The sequence below is a fragment of the Urocitellus parryii genome, chromosome 3, assembly GCF_045843805.1.
Source record: "Urocitellus parryii isolate mUroPar1 chromosome 3, mUroPar1.hap1, whole genome shotgun sequence".
In the NCBI taxonomy this organism is placed as follows: Eukaryota; Metazoa; Chordata; class Mammalia; order Rodentia; family Sciuridae; genus Urocitellus; species Urocitellus parryii.
This window is the reverse complement of record NC_135533.1, coordinates 31,834,922-31,854,245: the sequence shown is the minus strand read 5'-3', so window position 1 is coordinate 31,854,245 and position 19,324 is coordinate 31,834,922. Positions and strand designations below refer to the sequence as shown.

Here is a 19,324-nt window from a genome sequence, read left to right as displayed (position 1 = left end):
CTCAGGGCTCCTTTCCCTACAACTAATGACCTAAGCAGACAAGGAAGGTCTAACTTATTTGAAAGAACAGTATTCATTAGAGACTGTATTTTGAAATCTTTCTAGTTTAAATCATTTTTTGGAGTATTTATCAAAAACGGATCATTATATCCCAAGTTAATGCCAGTATGAAGAGTATGTTCATTACAGAGCACACAGAGAAAGGAGGCTTAAGCTTGGCATATCCAAAGTATCTTCTCCTTCATTAAAAAATAATAATAATAATAAAATGGAAATGTGTAGGAAGTGACTACCTTTGAACTCCATTAGAAGTAGAACAAAATCAGTGCTCTGAGATCACCAGTTTGAATATCATTAAACTGTCCACAGTCAAACAGTGACTTAAAAAAATAATCATCAGGTTTTCATATATTATGAGCAGTAAAGTGGATTTTATATATACAGCAGCTTCAAACGTTATCCACCTAAGACCCTCACTGTGTCCTAAAACTCAGTAGTTGGTGTTCCTGCCTCTGAAAGGCTGCAGTTGTCATGAAAACACTGCCATGGCTCAAACCCCAAGTGGAGAGCCAACTCAAATCTGCCACATGGAAGGACCTCGCTGCTGACTTTCTTCCCTGCGCCCTCTCCTCCTGCCAGCTGCCTTCACACAGCAGGTGAGAGGCGGGTGCCAGGCATCTCAACAGCCTACTGGCTACAGGCAGCCAAAGGTCAAGTCAATGCCTGTGGTGACAGCACAATCCACTGAACCCAAATCTAAGGGTTTTTCTGTCCAAACCCATCAGGGATGGCTTTAATGTCAAGAGCTACGGTAGCTAGCTTTGGGTTCAAATCTGCAATGTGGAATTTGAACCATCTAAATGTCTATCACCACAAGAAAGCTCTACGGGTCTTGTTAACAAAACAGAAAGAACTTCTGCCAATAGCTGAGGAATAAATTCCTCCTTTCCTGCTGCTTGGACCACAGCATAATGAGGGCTCCCCAGCTCTCTTTGCAGTAATAAAATGAAATGTACAGGCTTTTCCTTTTGATGTGTTCCAGTTCAAAAATTTAGAGCTGATGCCTTTTCATCCTTAATTTATCTTCCCTTGTAAATATTTCTGTACCATTTCCAATATCTTGAGTACACACATTTAAAAAAAAAAAACAATTCACTCCTTCTCCTGTTTCAGTTGTAGAACTTTATGTTATGGGTCAAATTTTGGGCTAAATAAACATACCTCCGACTACAGCTCTGCAAATACCTCTGGCAGCAAATTAACTCAAACAAATGTTTTGGTTGGGTGGTGAGGCTGTTTTTTAATGCTCTTCCTGTTCTTGTCTGGAGGCCCATGGATAGAACTCCCAAAGGTTCTTCTAACTTGGTATTTTCTGCCACTTTAACATACAGGTCTCCTTTGTTGACTGGTTTGTTCAAAATTTTACCACCAGAGGGTGCTACACGTTTGCTTTGAAAATTCTTTTCCCTATAGAGCTTGAACAATGGAGGCCCTGCTTCCAAGGAACTGCCCCCCAAACACCTGTAGTGATCAAAGCTTTTCAGGAGCCTTGTAGGCAGCACTGACCTTCAAGCACTAAGATTCATTCTGCCTTTGACAATATGTGTTTAGAACCGAGATTTAAAATCTTTGCAGCTTGCATGAGCTGCAGTGATTTAGATATCTGCTGTAAATCAAGCAGGAAATGCTAATAATTTTTTATTCTTTTTTTTTAATTCATTTTTTAGTTTTCAGTGGACACAATATCTTTATTTTTTTAGGTGGTGCTGAGGCTCGAACCCAGTGCCCCGCGCATTCCAGGTGAGCACACTACCGCTTGAACCACATCCCCAGCCCTCATTTTTATTCTTGGGACTTTTGTTGACTATTTACTATACCACAACAACAAACCCAGAACTCTAATATCCTCCTTACTATGCCAAACTATAACAGAAGATGAGTAAAGAGAGAATTTGCTCTGCTATATACACAATGTCACTTTCTAACAGTATGACTTTTACCAATTCTATTTTCAGTATGCATATTTCCAACATCTACTTCAATGTAATTGAGCTTTGGTGCAGTCTGTATTCTAGGAAGCATTTTGATTTATCAACTTCAACTTTTCTTATTAGTGACTTTTTTATGATTCACTGGGATTTGCATGTGAATTATTCAGTTGGTATTTTCTGGTACACATAAAGGAGGTAGGAAGTTCAATTCACTTACGTAAAGCTTTCATGGATAACATTTTTAAATTAAAGTCAGAAACTATGATGTATTGTTATCCGAATTAGCCAAGCAAATCAGAGGTCACCAGATTTTCTGTAAAGGATGAAAAATTTTATATTTTGTGAGTCAAAAGTTCTCTTTCATGCCTACTCAATCTGACCACTGTGGCAAGAAAGGAGCCATAGTTGTAAATAGCTGGAGGTAGCTATATCCCAATAAAACTTGATTTCTATAAACAGGTGGTAGACTGTGGGGTTTGCTGACCCTTGCAAAGATGAATCTGAATGTACACACTCTTATTACAATATTCACAAAGTGTCACTTATACAAGACTTTGATGATTTTCACCCTCCTCACATAATTTTGACATAGGGTGATCTCACTAGTTATTCATTTTAAAGTTCATGGGTCCCTTGGAGGAGTATCCAGAATTCCCTCTCCAGAGCTTTCAAGATCTGGAAAAAAGGTGCTTTGGGCTTTCTGTGTGCCATTGTGTCTCTATCCTATGAAGATGGCTTATGGTAAGATATGCAAACAATAGGAAGGATGTCACTCCCAATCACTGCAGAAACAATCAGTAAAGTAAGCAAAAGGAATAGTTCACCTTCAGACTGATGTGTGGCAAGAGGGGTCTGCGTCTCCTTGGAGTAGGATACTACTTCCCTGGGCAGGAAATCCACCTGGGTGACCTTCGACACGCCCAGCTTATGCAGTCTTCTTCTGTAAGTAACGAAGGACAAAACTTAGAGAAGGAAGTCTTTCATCTCAGAATAGCAATCAGGAATAAAACAGATCACTACAACAAGCAATTCCCAAACTACCTTGACTTCTCAGTACAAGAGGCAGGTCATGACAGAGCTGTCTGACACTCGGGTTCTTGGCCCACCCTGGCCCAAATTGGTGGGATGATGTCAGATAAGTCTGAAGCCGATCCTTCACATTTGAAAGATGTTAATATAGCACTGATGTGTGCAGAGGGCCACACTATGTGGTCTCGGATAAAGTTGTAGCTTGGCATTCCCAAACTAAGTGTGACCACGTAGGAAATCATTTCTGAAAGATTATGCAACACTTCAAGTGTTTCCAAGTGCCTTTAGATCCCTCATGTCACTTGTCCTCATGACCCCTCTGTGCAAGTAAGGACAGACGCTATCATCTCCATTTTACAGATAAGGAAAGTGAGATCCAGTTCAGGGAACATGCCAAGGGCATACAGCTCAGAGGCAGTAGAATCAGGATTAAAATAATATCGATCCCCCAAATATATAGACCACTAACCCAAGTCCTGGTCCAGTACAATTTACACCAAGAAAAATTCCTTCCTAGGGTTCTTTGAGACCACAAAAACCTGGTGTGCCTCCTAGGTCACCCAAGAAACAGCCAGTCATGGGGGGACCTTGTCTGGGGGTAAACAGAGGTTCCAGCCCCATCACTGCCTGCTGTGTCATCTTGTACAAGTTACTAAGCTCTCTGTGCCTCAGCTTCTTCATCTGTGAATGGAGATCATAGTACTTTTTAATACAAATTTCATGGGCCATGTTTAGGTATTATTATCCATTCACCACACATACATTATGTATTCAGATGTACATAACTGATACACATACATACTTAAAACAGTTTCTGGAACACTACCTTTAGTATACAGATTTAGTATTAGTATTAGACATATTCTATTTTTTAAATGTTTCCAGGCAGAGACACATTTGTATGTCTCTGTGAGAGAAAAATAGAGAAAGGTATAGCAACTATTTAGACAAAATCCCACACTTCCTAGCTTTCTAAGATCAATAGAAACATACCCTGTGCATACTACCATGATTCCTTCTTCCTAGCAGATGGCCTAGATTCAGTTATTTTTCTTTAAATTATTATTAGTAGTTATGGGAGAGAAAGCATACCAATATTAATTTTGTTATCAATATTAATTTCCAAGCATTCTAGAGAAACAAAAATTCTTCTTTTCTATGAGTCACTAATTCAGTTGAGGTGAGATCTAAGATGTGCACGGAGCAGATTCAAGCCAACAGACCAAACACTTCTTGAGAGAAACTACCCAGCTGGTGGTAAGGTGCAGATACATAAGCTTGGCTGTAGCCAGAGATCACGGACGCCCAGGCTACAAGAGCCCAACATTTAGAACTCTGGACCACAAGAATGCACAGGAGGGCTGGGGTGGGACCCAGCATTCCCACATAGTTCCCTCATATGAATTAGGGAGAAACACAGAAAATGTACTAGCAACAAAATTATCAAACCAGGTAAAAGGCTCCAAGTCTCAAAGGAAGAAATTCAAGCTATAATTTTTAAAGCTTCTTGGGTAAGAAAAGATTGTTTTCCTTCCTGAAGGAAAGGCTCTTTCTTGATGCATGTGAATAAGAAAACATGGATGGACGCCTCAGGACTTCTTGAAGCAAAGCCTCCTCTGCCATTCCATTGCCCAGCACCTTTCTGAAGCCCTTGTAGGTTAGTCTTTAGCCAAGGTCCAGGAACATACTTCTACTGCTTCAATCTGGGGCCATCTCGGACACAGAGATAGCACCCTGGACCCTCAGCTTCCATGGGCATCTGTATGAGGGCCAGTCATTTCTAGGTTCTGACTCAGTGATACCTATACCTGGAGGCAGGGATTTGAGGACATCTCACTGAAGGTACTATCTTGCTGAGTGACAAGATACAGGCTCTGGACAGTAGGAGGCTGACTGTAACTTGAAATCCATCATGGCAAATGAAAAACAACTAGTGAGGTAGCAAAGCATAAGGATCTCAGTTAGAAACTGGGTTCTAAGCCCTGCTCTGAATGAATGATAGGTAAAAGCCCCAGACAAGTGACAACCCTCTAAGCCTCATGCTTCTTGTCTGTAAAATGGGTCCTGAGTTGAGAGGATCAGACAAGCTAATACTTGCAAAGCATGTAGTTTGGTGTCTGTCATCTCACAAGTGACTCTTGGCCCAAGCAGCTCTATTTTAGTTTATCTTTTTGACTAAAATTATAATAATGCATATATTCATTAAAAATTAGAGAAGACAGATTCATGAACATTCTAAACTCATGTTTTTTTTTTAAGGCAGTAGAGTTGAAGATTATCCCTGATGATAAAATATAGGGATCACACTTCCATTTTTCTTTTTATACGGGCACATATATAGGTTCAGACTGCTTGAAACAGTCCATTTAGCTTTTGCTTTCACTAAAAATATAACTGTAAAACTTCCCTTTTTGCAAAACTTAGCGCGAATGAGTTTATTCCACTAAAAATATTTTCTTGTTTCAATAATAATTGAATAATTTCAATAATTATAGCATTCTAGCCATTTTCTCAAGGATGCTGTGTTTTTGAGTTCAAGATTCCAACTCAACCCAAGCCACTAAATATAAATAAAAGCCGAGTTGCTGTCATATGATTCTCCCAGTACGTGGACTGGTTGACACATTGATAAATTTGTGGTTCTCAGGCTTGAGGGTGAGTCTGTCTCAAATAATTTATAACTGTAGAGAAACTCATTGTAATACTTTTAAGCATACTGGCAGATAACTATTTTTCCATATAATGTCCAGATTGATTAAACTGCATTTATATTAAATGATTTTTGTGTGTGTGGCTATTTTGCTGTCGTTTTAGTAACAATATGTCACACACTTTTCATACTTTTATCTTATTTTGTCCTTATTAAAATTTCATATCATATTCCAACTTCACAGACAAAAAACAAAAACAAAAAGCAAAGCCCTGAGGCTCAGTGATGCTAAGAATTGTGCTTGAAATTGCAAGGGTTGCAAGTGAAAAGACCCAGGCCTTAGCTCTATTCAATAGTAATTCCAAGGGCCACGTGCTTCAAAAAGGTGATGTGCTGATTCTCTTCCCTGCTATTTTTTTTCTACTGCCTCCTAACCACCCATTCATGCAGGCACCATTATTACAATCTAACATAGTAGAGGTCCAGAACATGTGTTCGTTTTATAAGCAGAAGAAAGGATTCCTGAGAAGTGTCCTGGAGTAGATGACCAGGGCATAATGGATCTGTTTCTGAGGGAAGCCCACGTCCCAGCCATCCCAGAAAGGCTGGCCAGAAGGTGGCGCCCTTTCACAAGAAAGATTTTCCTCCTGCTCTGCCACTGAGTCCTCCCTCACTGATGGCCTTCTACTGCACCACCCCAGGGTCTGCCTGTCTCAGTTGATCCAGAACATATGTGCTATGATCTTGTAATATAGACCTTCTTCAATTTCCCTAAAATATTTCTACAATTTATCAGCCGACAAAGTTATCAAATAACTATGTCTAACAGTTGAAGTATGTACTAGTTATTTTCTTTTAAAGTATGAACTTTTAAGTATCATGTTTCTTATTTTTTACTCAAGGCTTTACCAGCTCATAATTCTTTTATTTAAAGGTGCAAGTTAAACAACTGAGCAAAGGGGAGGGATTGCTGTACTATTAATACTATTATAATTCCCATTCCTTCTGATTAGACTGTAAGTTCCATGCTGGCTTCTCAGTTCAGGCTCTGTGGACATCTTTCCTGCCATCCTGCCACCCCTCCTGCATAGCCCGTGCCGTGCCTGTACACTGTGGTACACATCCTCACTTCTGCTACAGCCCATGACACATATCACTGTATTCACTTGCTTTTCATGTCTGTCTTCCTGTCTTGGCTGCAAACTTACTTTTTATCCCTTACTAATCTATCTCTGTAGCCTGGGGCTTGGTTAAGTGTCAGATACAGAGAGAGTACTAAATAAATGTTGGAGGAAGGAAGGGAGAGAGGGGGAAAGAGAAGAGGTTAAAAGAAGAAATATGATAAAAGCATAAACTGAGACTTTAAATGGTCTGCATCCTGACTGTTGTAGCATTTTTTAATCAAATCATACTCCATATTTTTATCCTGGTAATTCATTCCAAAATAATAGACTTCAGTGATTTTTTTAAATTACTAAACTAAATGTATAGAATTTTATATAAGAACACATAAAAATCAATATCATGTAAAAATTATGTAAGTCTCATCTATTTGGATTAATTGTGATCATGCTTAATAAGAACAGAGAAAATACAAATTGGAGAAGTGCCAGGGCAGGGTTTCCCAGAGTATGGTCTCTGACCTGCAGCATTAGAGGCACCTGGGAAGAAGTTAGAATGTAAATTCACAGTCCCCACCCCAAATCTATAGAATCACAAACTCTGGGGGTGGGACAGAGTGATCTGTGTTTTAATAAGCCTGCCCATGTTCTCTTTCTCACCAGCTCCAGGAATTCTGGTGCCCACTGAAGGTTGAACACCACTGGCTTAGAAATATTAGACAGTGGAGAGAGAGAGACTTCAGTGTTTTACCAGAATCAGTTGGGCTTCCCATTTCCTAGTCAAATTCCAGAGCACATGGCTTAGTGCCGCCTCAGAAAGAAGATGTTCCTAGACCAAGCTTATGAAGCTCTATGAAGCAACCTAAGTGAGAGGGCAAGAAGATGAGTGTCGGATAAAGAGGACAGCAGTGTAAAAAATGTGAAGAAACAGCTTACATCTGTCCTAGATCTAAAACTAAGAAGTCAAGTAAAGAATCCAGACATACTGGGCAACAGAACAACAGGTCTCTCAGGAGCTGACTTGATATTGTCCTCAAGTGATATTGTCCTAAGTTGACTTTTTTTTGAAAAAGACCTGCATTTCTCTCATGGCTGAGGCTGAATGCTCCCTTAAAAGACGTGGATCTTCCTCTCTCCTTGGACATGTTAACTCACAGAGTAAGCTGGCCATATTGTACCAAAATTAAATGTTTCTGCTGAAATGAAAATTGGGCCTTGATAAAGAATAAATAATGAAGCTAAGTTGGAGAAGGTATTTGGAACTGCTCAGCATGCAAAGATATCTAGTTTACCACTAGCATAATCCAGTCCCCCCCACCCCCCAGATTCTGGACATTTGTCTTTGACGTCAAGAAGAAAATTGCTCCCTTCATGAATCACTGTCCCCATTCCCCTTTCTGTTTCTGGTTCAATTGAGATTTTGTCTATCTACCCACAATGGCTTTGCTAACTGTTGACAAAGTTTCATTACCTGGGGAAGAGGAAGCCTAAAGCATAACTTAAGCATGGTGTAATAATATCCACCAAAGCTGGAGAAAGTTCTTATTATGCAGACTTACTTATAAACACTGAAAAAAGAATTCTCTCCTATTATTTAACAGCATGGGCAACATGTCTACGACCCCTGGAATTCCAATAAATGTATACCATGTGGTTTGTCTTCCATTTCAAAGAAGAAAGAAATTTGAAGGCAAAACTTATTGATATTTTAAGACATTGTTAATATTCAAATATTCTTTTCAGTACAATGGGCAAAGCATAGAGGTATTTGCAAAAGTGGAGCACCCCAGTGGGACAATTCTGAAGCCACTGCACCTGCATCTTGAAATATGAGAGACACTGGTCCATGCCAACATGGGGTGGGCTAGTGAAAACCCACCAGATTTCACAGAAACCCCTGCTTAGTGCCTTGACAAATAAAGGTGAAGATTTTAAGTGGGAAAATAATTTCACATGTCAAGAACTTGGGTGGGTAGGTGATTGGATGGAAGGCAAAAGGAAGCAGAGCTCTTTGATCAGGGAGTTAAGATCAAGACTGCCTTAATTTTATTTTATGAAAATAAAATTTACCTACTAGAACATTCCCCTCTTAAAAGTATAATCTTTAAGGCAAGCATGGAGGTGCATGCCTATAATCTCAGGTACTTGGGAGGATTGCAAGGTCAAAGGCAGCCTGAGCAACACAGCAAGACCCTGTCTCATAGTAAAAAAAAAAAAAAAAAAAAAAAAATAGAAAGGGCTGGGGATGCGGCTCAGTGGTAAAGTGCCCCTGGATTCAATTCCCAGGACCACAAAAAGATAAGGTACACAATTTAGTGATTTTTAGGGTGTTTACAGAGTTGTACAACCATGGCCACTATCTAATTATATAATCTGTTTCCCTTTCAAAAGATACATTGTATCCACTGGCAGTCAATTCCATTTCCTCTTTCCCTAAACTCTGGTAACTAATGATCTGTTTTCTGTCTACTTTCATATAAATGAGATAATGTAATATGTGGCCTTTTGTGTCTCACTTCTTTCACTTCTTTTTTTTATTTTTTAGTTTCATTGGTGTTGCATGTATCAGTATACCGTTTCTGCTTATTGATGAATAATATTCCTCTGTATGGACATACATTATTTCTAATCCATTCATCAGTGGGTAGAAAATTGTATTGTTTCCATTTTGGATATTATGAATAATACTGCTATGAATATTTGTGTACAAGTTTTTGTGTGGTCATGTGGCTTCAATTCCCTTGGGCTTATGCCTAGACGGAGAATTGCTGGGCTATGCAGTCATTCTATTTTTAACTTTTGAGGAATTACCGGTTTTCCAAAGTGGTTGCATCATTTTAGATCCCCATTAGCAATCTATGAAGGTTCTAATTTCTCATCTTCTTCAAACCTTACTGTCATCTGTCTCTTTAAATCATAACATCCTAGTGAGCATGATGTGTGCCTCATTGGAGCTTTTCATTTAAATTTCTCAAATGCTAATGATGTCCATTGTCTTTCTTAGGTGCTTATTTTTCCCATTCAAATTCTTTGTCCATTTCTAAATTGGTTTCTTTTTATTGCTTAGTTGTAAGAAATTCATAAATATTTTGGATACAGATCCTTATCAGCTATGTGACTTGTAAATATATTCTCATTCAGAGTTCCCTTCCACTTCCTTGATGGTGTCTTTTCAAAATGTAAAAATTTTTAGTTTTAATGAACTCCAATTTATCTCTGTTTTACTGGTTGCCTCTGCTTTTAGTGGATATCTAAAAAGTCTTTTCCCATTCCAAGTTCCCTAAGACTTATGCCTGTGTTCTCCTAAGAGTTTTCTCTCTTACATTTAGATCTTTCATCTATTTTGAGTTAATTTTTGTGTGTTGTGTCAGGTAGGAATCCAACTTCACTCTTGGCCTGGTAATATCCAGCTGTCCCAAGCTTAATTTTTCTTTACTCTCCAGTGGTAAACAGAGAAGTGCTTTCCTCATGAATATTAATCATCACTGATGATATGAGTCCTGAGCAATAACCAAGTTTCTGGTGGAAGGATGAATTCAAAGGCAGTAACCTCATCAGCTGACAGCTCAGAATCCCTGAGCCTGTCCCCTAGCACTAGCATGGACATCATCAAATTCTTCCTGATTCAGCTAGACACTATCTATACCATTCACTTTCTGATACTTGATTTAAGGCAATAGTGAATTTTTATACAGCAAACTAGATGTTTATATATTTAATATTTAAGAAACATGAAGAAAATTATGCAAAGACTACTGTGCTCCATGGACTCAGAGGAACACATCAGTGCTGGAGAGCTAGCTTTGACAGCTAAGGCACTAAGTAAGAGGGCTGCCCTGCAAATTTGACAGATGCCATCAGCTAATCCTCACATCGGCTCATCTCTTAGTTATGACTCTTCTGACCCATCATAGATATTCGTAGATAATTTTATAAGAAAGAAGCAACCTGAAGTTGTTAGCATTTTTTTTAAATGTCAAAATTTTAAGAACCTGTACCAAGACACAGACAAGTCAGAATTAAAATAACACCTTGGTCATCTAAGAAAGTCTCCAAATTTTAAAAAGTGTGACTCACAAAAGACCCTCAAAATATGACCTTGAGTGACAATTTAAGAGTGTTCGATAACAGGAAAATATAGTGCTGAAGGCATATTGGCTAGACCTGGTGGCAGGAGAAGAATGTGGGCAGATAAGGTGGCAGAGTCAGGAGGGTGGGTCAGAAGCCAGTGTTCGACACTCAAAAACACCAGGAAGCTAAAAGGGGTCATTGCAATAATGGGAAATTTCTAGACAAGAAAATCAAACAGACAAAACCAGGAACAGATGCTCTCAGAGAAAGGGAATTCTTTGGCTGGATGCCAGAGCAGGTAAAGGCCAAGGAATAAAACATGACTGTATTGGGCCCACACTCCATTTGGATTTTCATTCCTGCTTATTCACCTGTATTTAATCCTGAGGGTACATTGAAATACTGCCAGAGATTCTGCTTGTATTGCTTCTAAAATTTATTGGGGTAACTTCTTCAAAGAGGAGCCCTTTAGGATGATGGGGAAGATAGTGCCATTTGCTTCCTAGTACAATATATTTATTTTTTTATGTGGGTGGGATAGTGTCCTGGACAAATGGTGAAGGAACTACCTGGTCAACATGATTTATCAGGAACCACAGTGTTTGAGCAAGACACGATCCACAAGGAGAATGAGGAAATAGAACATATACCTCAAAAGGCAAATAAGAATGAAATGCAGCAAATAAAACCAGCCAGCAAAGGAGGTCACATAAGAACAGGGGCAGGAGAGTGCAATGGGCAGATGACTGGATGAGTGAGGAAGGTTTCATTACAAATAGAGAGCCCGATGTGACTCTTGAAGGAGAAGCAGAACTCAGTGATAGAGACAGTGTCCTAGGGAGCTGGCCCTGGATATATAAACATCTAGGACCTGAATTCCTATTTTGTGTTCCAAAGTCCTTCAGAATAGAAGTTTTGAGTTGGGGGGCTATGGAAAATAAATTTAGAGAGGGATTTGGAGGTCAGATTATTAGAGGTCTTCAAATACCAACCAGGCCAAAGAATATGGACTTTATATAGACAATGAGAAGTTATGGAAAGTTACCAAGTAAGAAAGTGACAGCTGTAAGGTCACATTTAAAACATATTATTATGACAGCTACATGAAAAATGACATCTAAATCCCCCTCTTGACAAAGATGTTAGGTGTGGGAAGTGATTGGACCTTAGAAGCTGAGTGTAGAGAGGAGGGGAATACAGAAAGGATCCACAAGCCAAGGAGGAGGAGAGGGTAGACTCAGAAACCAACCACAGAAAGTAAGCAAAGCGTCAGTTCCAAAGGAGCAGCCAGAAAAACAACTGGGTTTGTAGTCAGTGGTCTAAGGAGGCATGGAGACTTGGTCTGGCATGATGAGAAGTCACTAAGAAGAGAAAGGAAACGCTGCATTTTGGAGACTCTTGAAAATTTTTCAGGATAGACTTTAGTAGTTTACTTGATATGGAGAGTCAAAGAAAAGGAATGGGCTCCAGGTGATTTCAAGGCTTCATGCTTCATAAGAAAAGCAAGTGGCATGGCTGGAAGACAGGGGAATCTAGAGAGATCTGCTTTGGGTAGAAATTGTAATGGACGGATCTGTGGCAGAGTTTTCCAACTGAAAGGCCATCACTCAGGGGGAAAGACAAACTAAAGATATCCCTAGGGAACCTCCTGTTGAGAGTCCCAAGAGAAAGAGTTGCATCCATAGAAAAAGGGGCTAAGGGCAAAGATGCTCATGGAACACGAAAGAGGTTTAAAAATGACAAAGAGTTTGTTTCCCAAATGTGCTCTACTGTAATCTGGTGTCAAACTGTGACATCTCCAGGATAGAGTTCTGGAGCTAGCATGGGGACACCCCAGGGAGGAAAAGTAAGGACAGGGCATGGCACCAAGGAAGAAGCTGGCTCTGGGGTCCCTCATCACACACATGCTGATTTATCATCTGGGTTCAGAGTTATGCCTCCCTCCAAATACCAAGAAGTGGCTTGGTAGCTGGTCTTTTCAAGTTACCCCAAGAAAGATGAGTTTCTGCCAGGTGTGGTGACACATAACTGTAATCCCCATTGGCTCAGGAGGCTGAGGCAGGAGGATCATGAGTTCAAAGCCAGCCTCAGCAAAAGTGAGGCACCAAGCAAAAGTAAGACACTGTCTCTAAATAAAACACAAAATAGGACTGGGGATGTGGCTCAGTGGTCGAGTGCCCCTGAGGTCAGTACCAAAAAAAAAAAAAAAAGATGAGTTTCCATTCTTCTATGCTCACAGCTGAAGATCATTTTATGAAGTACTTACTTCATTGCCATGATATTTGCTTCTAATTGTGCAGAGATATTGGCTTGGCAGTTAAAGCATTTTTCTTGCACAGAAGCAAATGTCAATTCTGGCTCAGTCAACAGGCACAGTCAAGAGGTTTGCCTTGAATTTCATAACACAAATAAATCTTGCAAAATTTTTGGGTTTGAAGGACAAGTCAAAGTAGTCGTGCTTATAATGGAATTTGGCAACATCATTGAAGTTTCTGCTATTAAATGTCCACTTTATAAGGAAATTGAAAGTTCAGAATAATGACAGATGGTACTTAAATGTGTTTTTTCCCAATATTACATACAAATGACAATATGATATAAAACATTTTTTAGGAATGACCCTTGTTTACTTGGTATTTTTGAACAAGCTTCCATAAAATTTTTAGCATAAAGCTACACAATTACAGAATTTTCTGAGCACCACAGTAAAAACATACCTCCTTACCAACTGGCCTTCATTGTTCTGAAATTGATTGAAAATGAAGTATTGCCTTTTTAAAAATCTAATCTAGTTGTTAGTGTGGAACAGAAAATATCTCTTAATAGCTTACTGAAGATTCTTGAGAGCACATGATAAAGGCTGGCAAAATAGGAGCTTCTCAAGAAATGTTTGGGGACAAATAAATGATTATTGTTAAGAGCTGAGCAAAGAGCTTCTTCTCTCGCTAATCATGGGATTTTGATTGAACCTGTTAAAACCAAATTATTAAAGCCTTTCATGAGTCAGAATTCACTTATATTTATAGATCCCGAAAAGCATTTTACTATCACATTTTTTTCCAGCTGCTAGTTGTGTTCTTCTTTTTTTCCTTTTTATTTTTGATTTTCACTTTTTACTATCACCTCTTGATAGACAGACACACGATACAAGATGCTGATCCATATTTCCATTTTGGGGCAAAGTATGATTGAATGTTATTGAAGAAGCAGAAGTTGCTCAAGAGCACAACCCACATAACATGACTCTCCAGAAAGTTCTCTCAAGATATGGTTTCATGGGAAATCTTGAAAGTTAATTCAACTAGAGATCTAAACAAGACAAATAAGAATATTTGACAAGGGTAATGATGTGGCTCTGTGGTAGAGCACTTGCTTAACATGTCTGAGGCCCTGAGTTCAATCTCCAGCATCACCACCACCATAACAAAACAAAAAGAGATTTGACAAAACTTAAATAAACAACAACAAAAAATTCTTCATCAGAGACTACTGAGGTTATTACAGTTCTGTTAGGCAAATGGCAACAAGTTTAAAATGCGAAGAGACCTTCAGAGCGGTCCAGTTAGGTTTTCTCTAACACCCACCAACAGCTTGAAGATTATATGCTTCTATGGTATCCTTTCAGAATTGGTTTTACTTCTACTTTTGACAGAGTGACCTCTCTATTTCACTGGAGAAGTTTGGGATGTGGTGGGAGAAATACTCATCCTGTCTTTTAGCCAAGAATGCAGAGAAGAGAGTTCAGAGAAGAGAGTTCAGAGTAGAGGTGATCATCCAGGAACAATGTCTCTTCAAGACTGGAAGAGATTCCCACTCCCTCCTCCAGGGGAGGAACTGTCAGATCTTTGCTCACAGCTTCAGTTTTCCCTCATTCTTTCTTTGCTTACAAATACTCAAACAACTATGTCAAGAATTTAATATACTAACCTATATAGAAAACATAACCATGAGGCTTCAATGAAATCGAAAGCCACTAAATATCTCTAAGTCATTGGGTTTAACCATTCGGAGTGGTAAGCTACAGAAAGCCCTTGTTGCTCATTGGTGTCCAGTTGTAATTGGGAATCCTCTCCTCCCTCCAATCCCACCTCACTTAGGCAGACGGGGCCCATCTCCTGGAAGACTAGAGATCTTGTTCTTTCTCTCTTATGACATTTTAACTTGCTCTTTTTATCCTGTCATCTTATTTTTTCCCTTCCAGCATTTTCAATTCACTTAAACATTTATACTAGCCTAAGAAAACAAAGCATTTTCAGTCCTTTGTTAGTATTTGCCTGGTAAAAATCGAGCTGAGCTTCACTTATTTTCTCATTTTATTTGTGATTGTTTTGAAGTTATATTTTAAAAGGTCTCTTATCTCCTGTATTTCTCTCTGCTGCTATTTGCTGTGTTGATCATGTAGTTAACATATAAACACAGAATCAAGTAACAAACCTTTGGTAGCTTGTCCCAAGATGGAGCAATGGGCACCAGATTAACCTTTACAACTGAAATAATTAAAAAATAAACAGCAGTTTGAACAAAAGAACAGTTTACAAGATACTAAAGATCAGGCGATAAAGGACAGGGATACATGAAAGAGGGGGAAGCAAGCAAGCTGAACCTTCCTGCTGTCCCTATTTTCTGAATTGAGAGAAATTCCAGGCCATGATGCAGGGAAAGAACTCCAGTGAAATCCAGCAGAATTCCTAAGTTGAAGAGACAAGGTTGAGCTGGACCAGGCTGTTAGAATTGACAGGACAAAACAGCAGAGAAGGTAACTCCACAAAATGAAAATTCTGACCCTTGAGTATTTAGCTCATTACCAATCAATGCACATATGTCAGAAACTACCTCAGACCAAGGGAAGGATTGTCTAGAATTATAGGTAACAGTTCTGGGCATTCATACAGGATTAGGAATATTCCCTGTTTCTATCAACCTGAGAAAACCTCAAGATTTATGGGGAATTATTTCCAACACACCTAAGAGTCTTGCTTTAGTTTTAGGAATTCATTGACCTTGCTAGTTTAAAAAAAGAAAACATTAAAGCAAGACTGACAGACTGAAACTGTTTTCAAGTGAATTGATTATATCTCAGAAGAAATTTCAAGAGATTTATAGCCATTAAAATATATCCAACACATAACAAAGTAATATTCATAAAGTTTGATATCAATAAAAAGGTATCAGAAAATTCTTGTGGGGGAACATCAGCAACATGGCAAAACAAGAGTCTCAGGAAATTTCCTCCACCCACAGAAGCACCAAATAAATACATGAATCAATTTCTCCCTGAGAAAAATTCAGAAACCAGTTGAGAAACTCTTGTATGCTGGACAATGAGAAAATTCCCACTTTAAAATCAGTAAGAAGAGATTAGTCTCATCATAAACTCTATCCCTGGCACTCTGCCATTCAATCAGAGGGGATCCTTTACCTCTCAGTTTCTCCCTGAGGACTGAAGGGGTTTGGATCATTCATCTAGTGCCCCAATTTTTACAGCTGCTACCAAAGGCACTGATTCTTAATGTGCCTATCTCTGGAAGCTGATGGAACCCAATGCTCACTAGTCCCCTGGGGTTGCAGAGAAAGAAGAGGGAGCTTTAAACAGAGATTCAAGCTCTTCTCATATCTTTTACCCCTTGAGCAGCACAGAGCATAAGAGCAATAAAGACCAGCTCTACCAGGAAAGGTTTAGATTGTACATCAAGATCTTTGACTTTTCTAGCTGTTACCTGAGTGTATGGACCCTAACTAGACTGCACCTGGAAGCCAAAAAGGCAGGCAATCAGTGGTCCCTGGGAGTATAAACATGTTCCAATACCCAGCTCTACTGTGATAAAAACAAGGCTTCTTTCTAGGCAACAACTGTCATGTTTGCTACTCACTCATCTATTCTGAAGCTGCTGAATTCAGTGTTCACTAGTCACCTGAGGTCTCCAGAGGACAGAGCTGTGGCTCTGAATGGCTCTCAGGCTCTTCTCATGATTCCCCCTGCCAGCTGGCTTTAGCAATGAAGCCCAGCTCCCAGTTTCTCCTGGAACCGGTTACACTGCACATCTAGTATCTCAACTTTTTTGAGTTTCCTGGAACTGACAGGGAAGGCAATTGCCAGGAGTTTGAATGAGTGAGTGGATACTTCCTGTGGCTCCTCCCAGCAACTTATTCCAGCCATAAAAGCTAGCCTCTAGCTTCTCCCTAGAAGGAACGGAATAACTCATCTAGACCCCAACTATTTTAGTTATTAGACTGGAGATTGACTCTAACTTGACTATATCTGAGAGCTGATGGGGACTGGCATTTGGTAGACTTCTGGAGGTGACAAAAATGTTTTGAAAAAGCATGCATCTGAACAAACATACAGGCTTTTGTCACAAGTATGCTTCTTGGCTCAATGTAGAGAAAGTGGGTGATAAACTCCAGCTCCCAACTTCTTCCTAAGGAGAGAAGAAAATTGGACCACACATCTAGCATCCCAATTATCCCAGCAGCTACTTGCAGGACTGGCTCTTATCTTTCTCAGGGTACCTATGAGACTTAGAATACTCTAGTGTCCTGGTAGGAAAGAAAGAAAAAAAGATGACAACTTGTTTATTTTTTAATTTTTTTTAAAAGATGAAAATTTATATGAACAAACAGATTTAAGAAACATTCAGAATCTCTGGCTGTTTCGTAAGGTTCACCACCTATCCAAGATCAGTCTATAAAGACAAAGAAGAGGTGGCTATTTTGTCATATGTGCAGAAACCAACACAGAGAGTTAAGAAATGAGGAAACAGGGAAATATGTTCCAAATAAAAGAACGATATTAATCTCTTAAAAGCAACCCTAATGAAATGGAGACATGTGATTTTCCCAACAGAGAACTGAAAATTTTCAATCAAAGATGCTTATCAAAGTCAGGAGAGCAATGTACGAACAAAGTGAAAATCTCAACAAAGAGGTAGAAAAATTAAAAAAAAAAAAGCCAAACAGAAATGATAAAGCTGAAGGAAATAACATCTGAACTGAAAAATTCAATATAGTAGTTCAACAGCAGGCTTGACCAAGCAGAAGAAAGTATTAGTGAATTAGAAGATGGTTCAATGGAAATCACTCAGTGAAAGGAACAAGGATAAAATTTTAAAAATAAAAAAGAGAAAAGATAGTTAAAGGGAATTATGGGATAATATCAGTGAACCAATACATGAATTTTTCCCCCCTGGTACTGAGGAACTTTGAGCCCAGGGGCATTTTACCAGTGAGCTACATCTCCAGCCCCCCCCCCCCCCGCTTTTAACAATATCTTTGTTTATTTTATTTATTTATTTTTACGTGGTGCTGAAGATTGAACCCAATACTTCAAAAGTGCAAGGCAAGTGCTCTACCTCTGAGCTATAACCCCAGCCTCTCCAGCCCTTTCTATGTCTTAATTTTGAGATGCGATCTGACTAAATTGCTTAGGGTCTTGCTAAATCATTCCCAAATCTGGGGAAGGAAACAGATATTCAGAAACAGGAAGCCCAGAAAACACCAAATGAGATAATCAAAAGAGATCCATAAACACACATTATAATCAAATTGTCAAAGCTAAAAATAAGAGAAATCTATAAGAATGTCCATAAGACTATGAGTAGATTTTCCCGTACAATCTGTACAGACATAAGGAGTACTATAATAAGACTGCTGACCAAGAATATTATACCTGGTAAACCTGTCTTTCAGAAATTGAGAAAGAAAAACTTTCTCGGAAAAGAAACACTGAAGAAGTTCTTTACCACTAGATCTGACTTATAAGAATCGCTAAAGGGGTCTGGGGTCGTGGATCAGTGGTAGAGCACTTGCCTAGCATGTGTGAGGCACTGGGTTCAATTCTCAGCACCACATATAAATAAATAAACATTAAAAGTCCATCAACAACTAAAAATAAAAAATTAAAAGAAGAAAAAAATGCTAAAGGAGTTCTAGATGTAATGAAAGAATTATAAACAGCAACAGAAGAGTAAAAGAAAGCATGACATTCACTGGTAAAGATAAACATATGAACAAAAATAGAATACTATTTTACTATAATGGGGTGATTAAAAAGCTTTTAATTCGGGTATAAAAATAAAAAGACAAAACCACTAAAAATAAGTAAAAATAAATTACGTTAATAGACACACAGTATAAATGTGAATTGTGATACCACAGCATATGATGTGGGATAGGAAAGAAAAGTGTAGATAGTTTTTATATGTAAGAGAAATTGCTGCCCACTTAAAACAGAATGTTATAAGGCATTTTACATAATCCACACCTGAACAACAGAGACTACCCATGGAAGTTAAACAAAAGAAGAAGAAAAATGCAACAAAGCTTATAGATACAAACAACAAAACTCAAAATAGGCAAAGAGAAAAACAAAATGAAACTATAAGACAAACAGAAAATTGTTAACAAACTGAGAATAGTAAACCCTTTCCTCACATAAATACTTACTTGTAAATGAATTAAAATCA

At 38.7% G+C, this 19,324-nt stretch overlaps 1 protein-coding gene across 1 annotated transcript in view; it reads right to left on the bottom strand.

Annotated features, from left to right (window-relative positions):
* Dync1i1 (dynein cytoplasmic 1 intermediate chain 1) overlaps positions 1-19,324 on the bottom strand; it is a 293,851-nt gene that overhangs the window by 215,615 nt on the left and 58,912 nt on the right. The window contains exon 6 of the mRNA XM_026391510.2: positions 2,816-2,931. Within this exon, the coding sequence (XP_026247295.1) occupies positions 2,816-2,931 (116 nt within the window). The remainder of the gene's footprint in view (positions 1-2,815; positions 2,932-19,324) is intronic.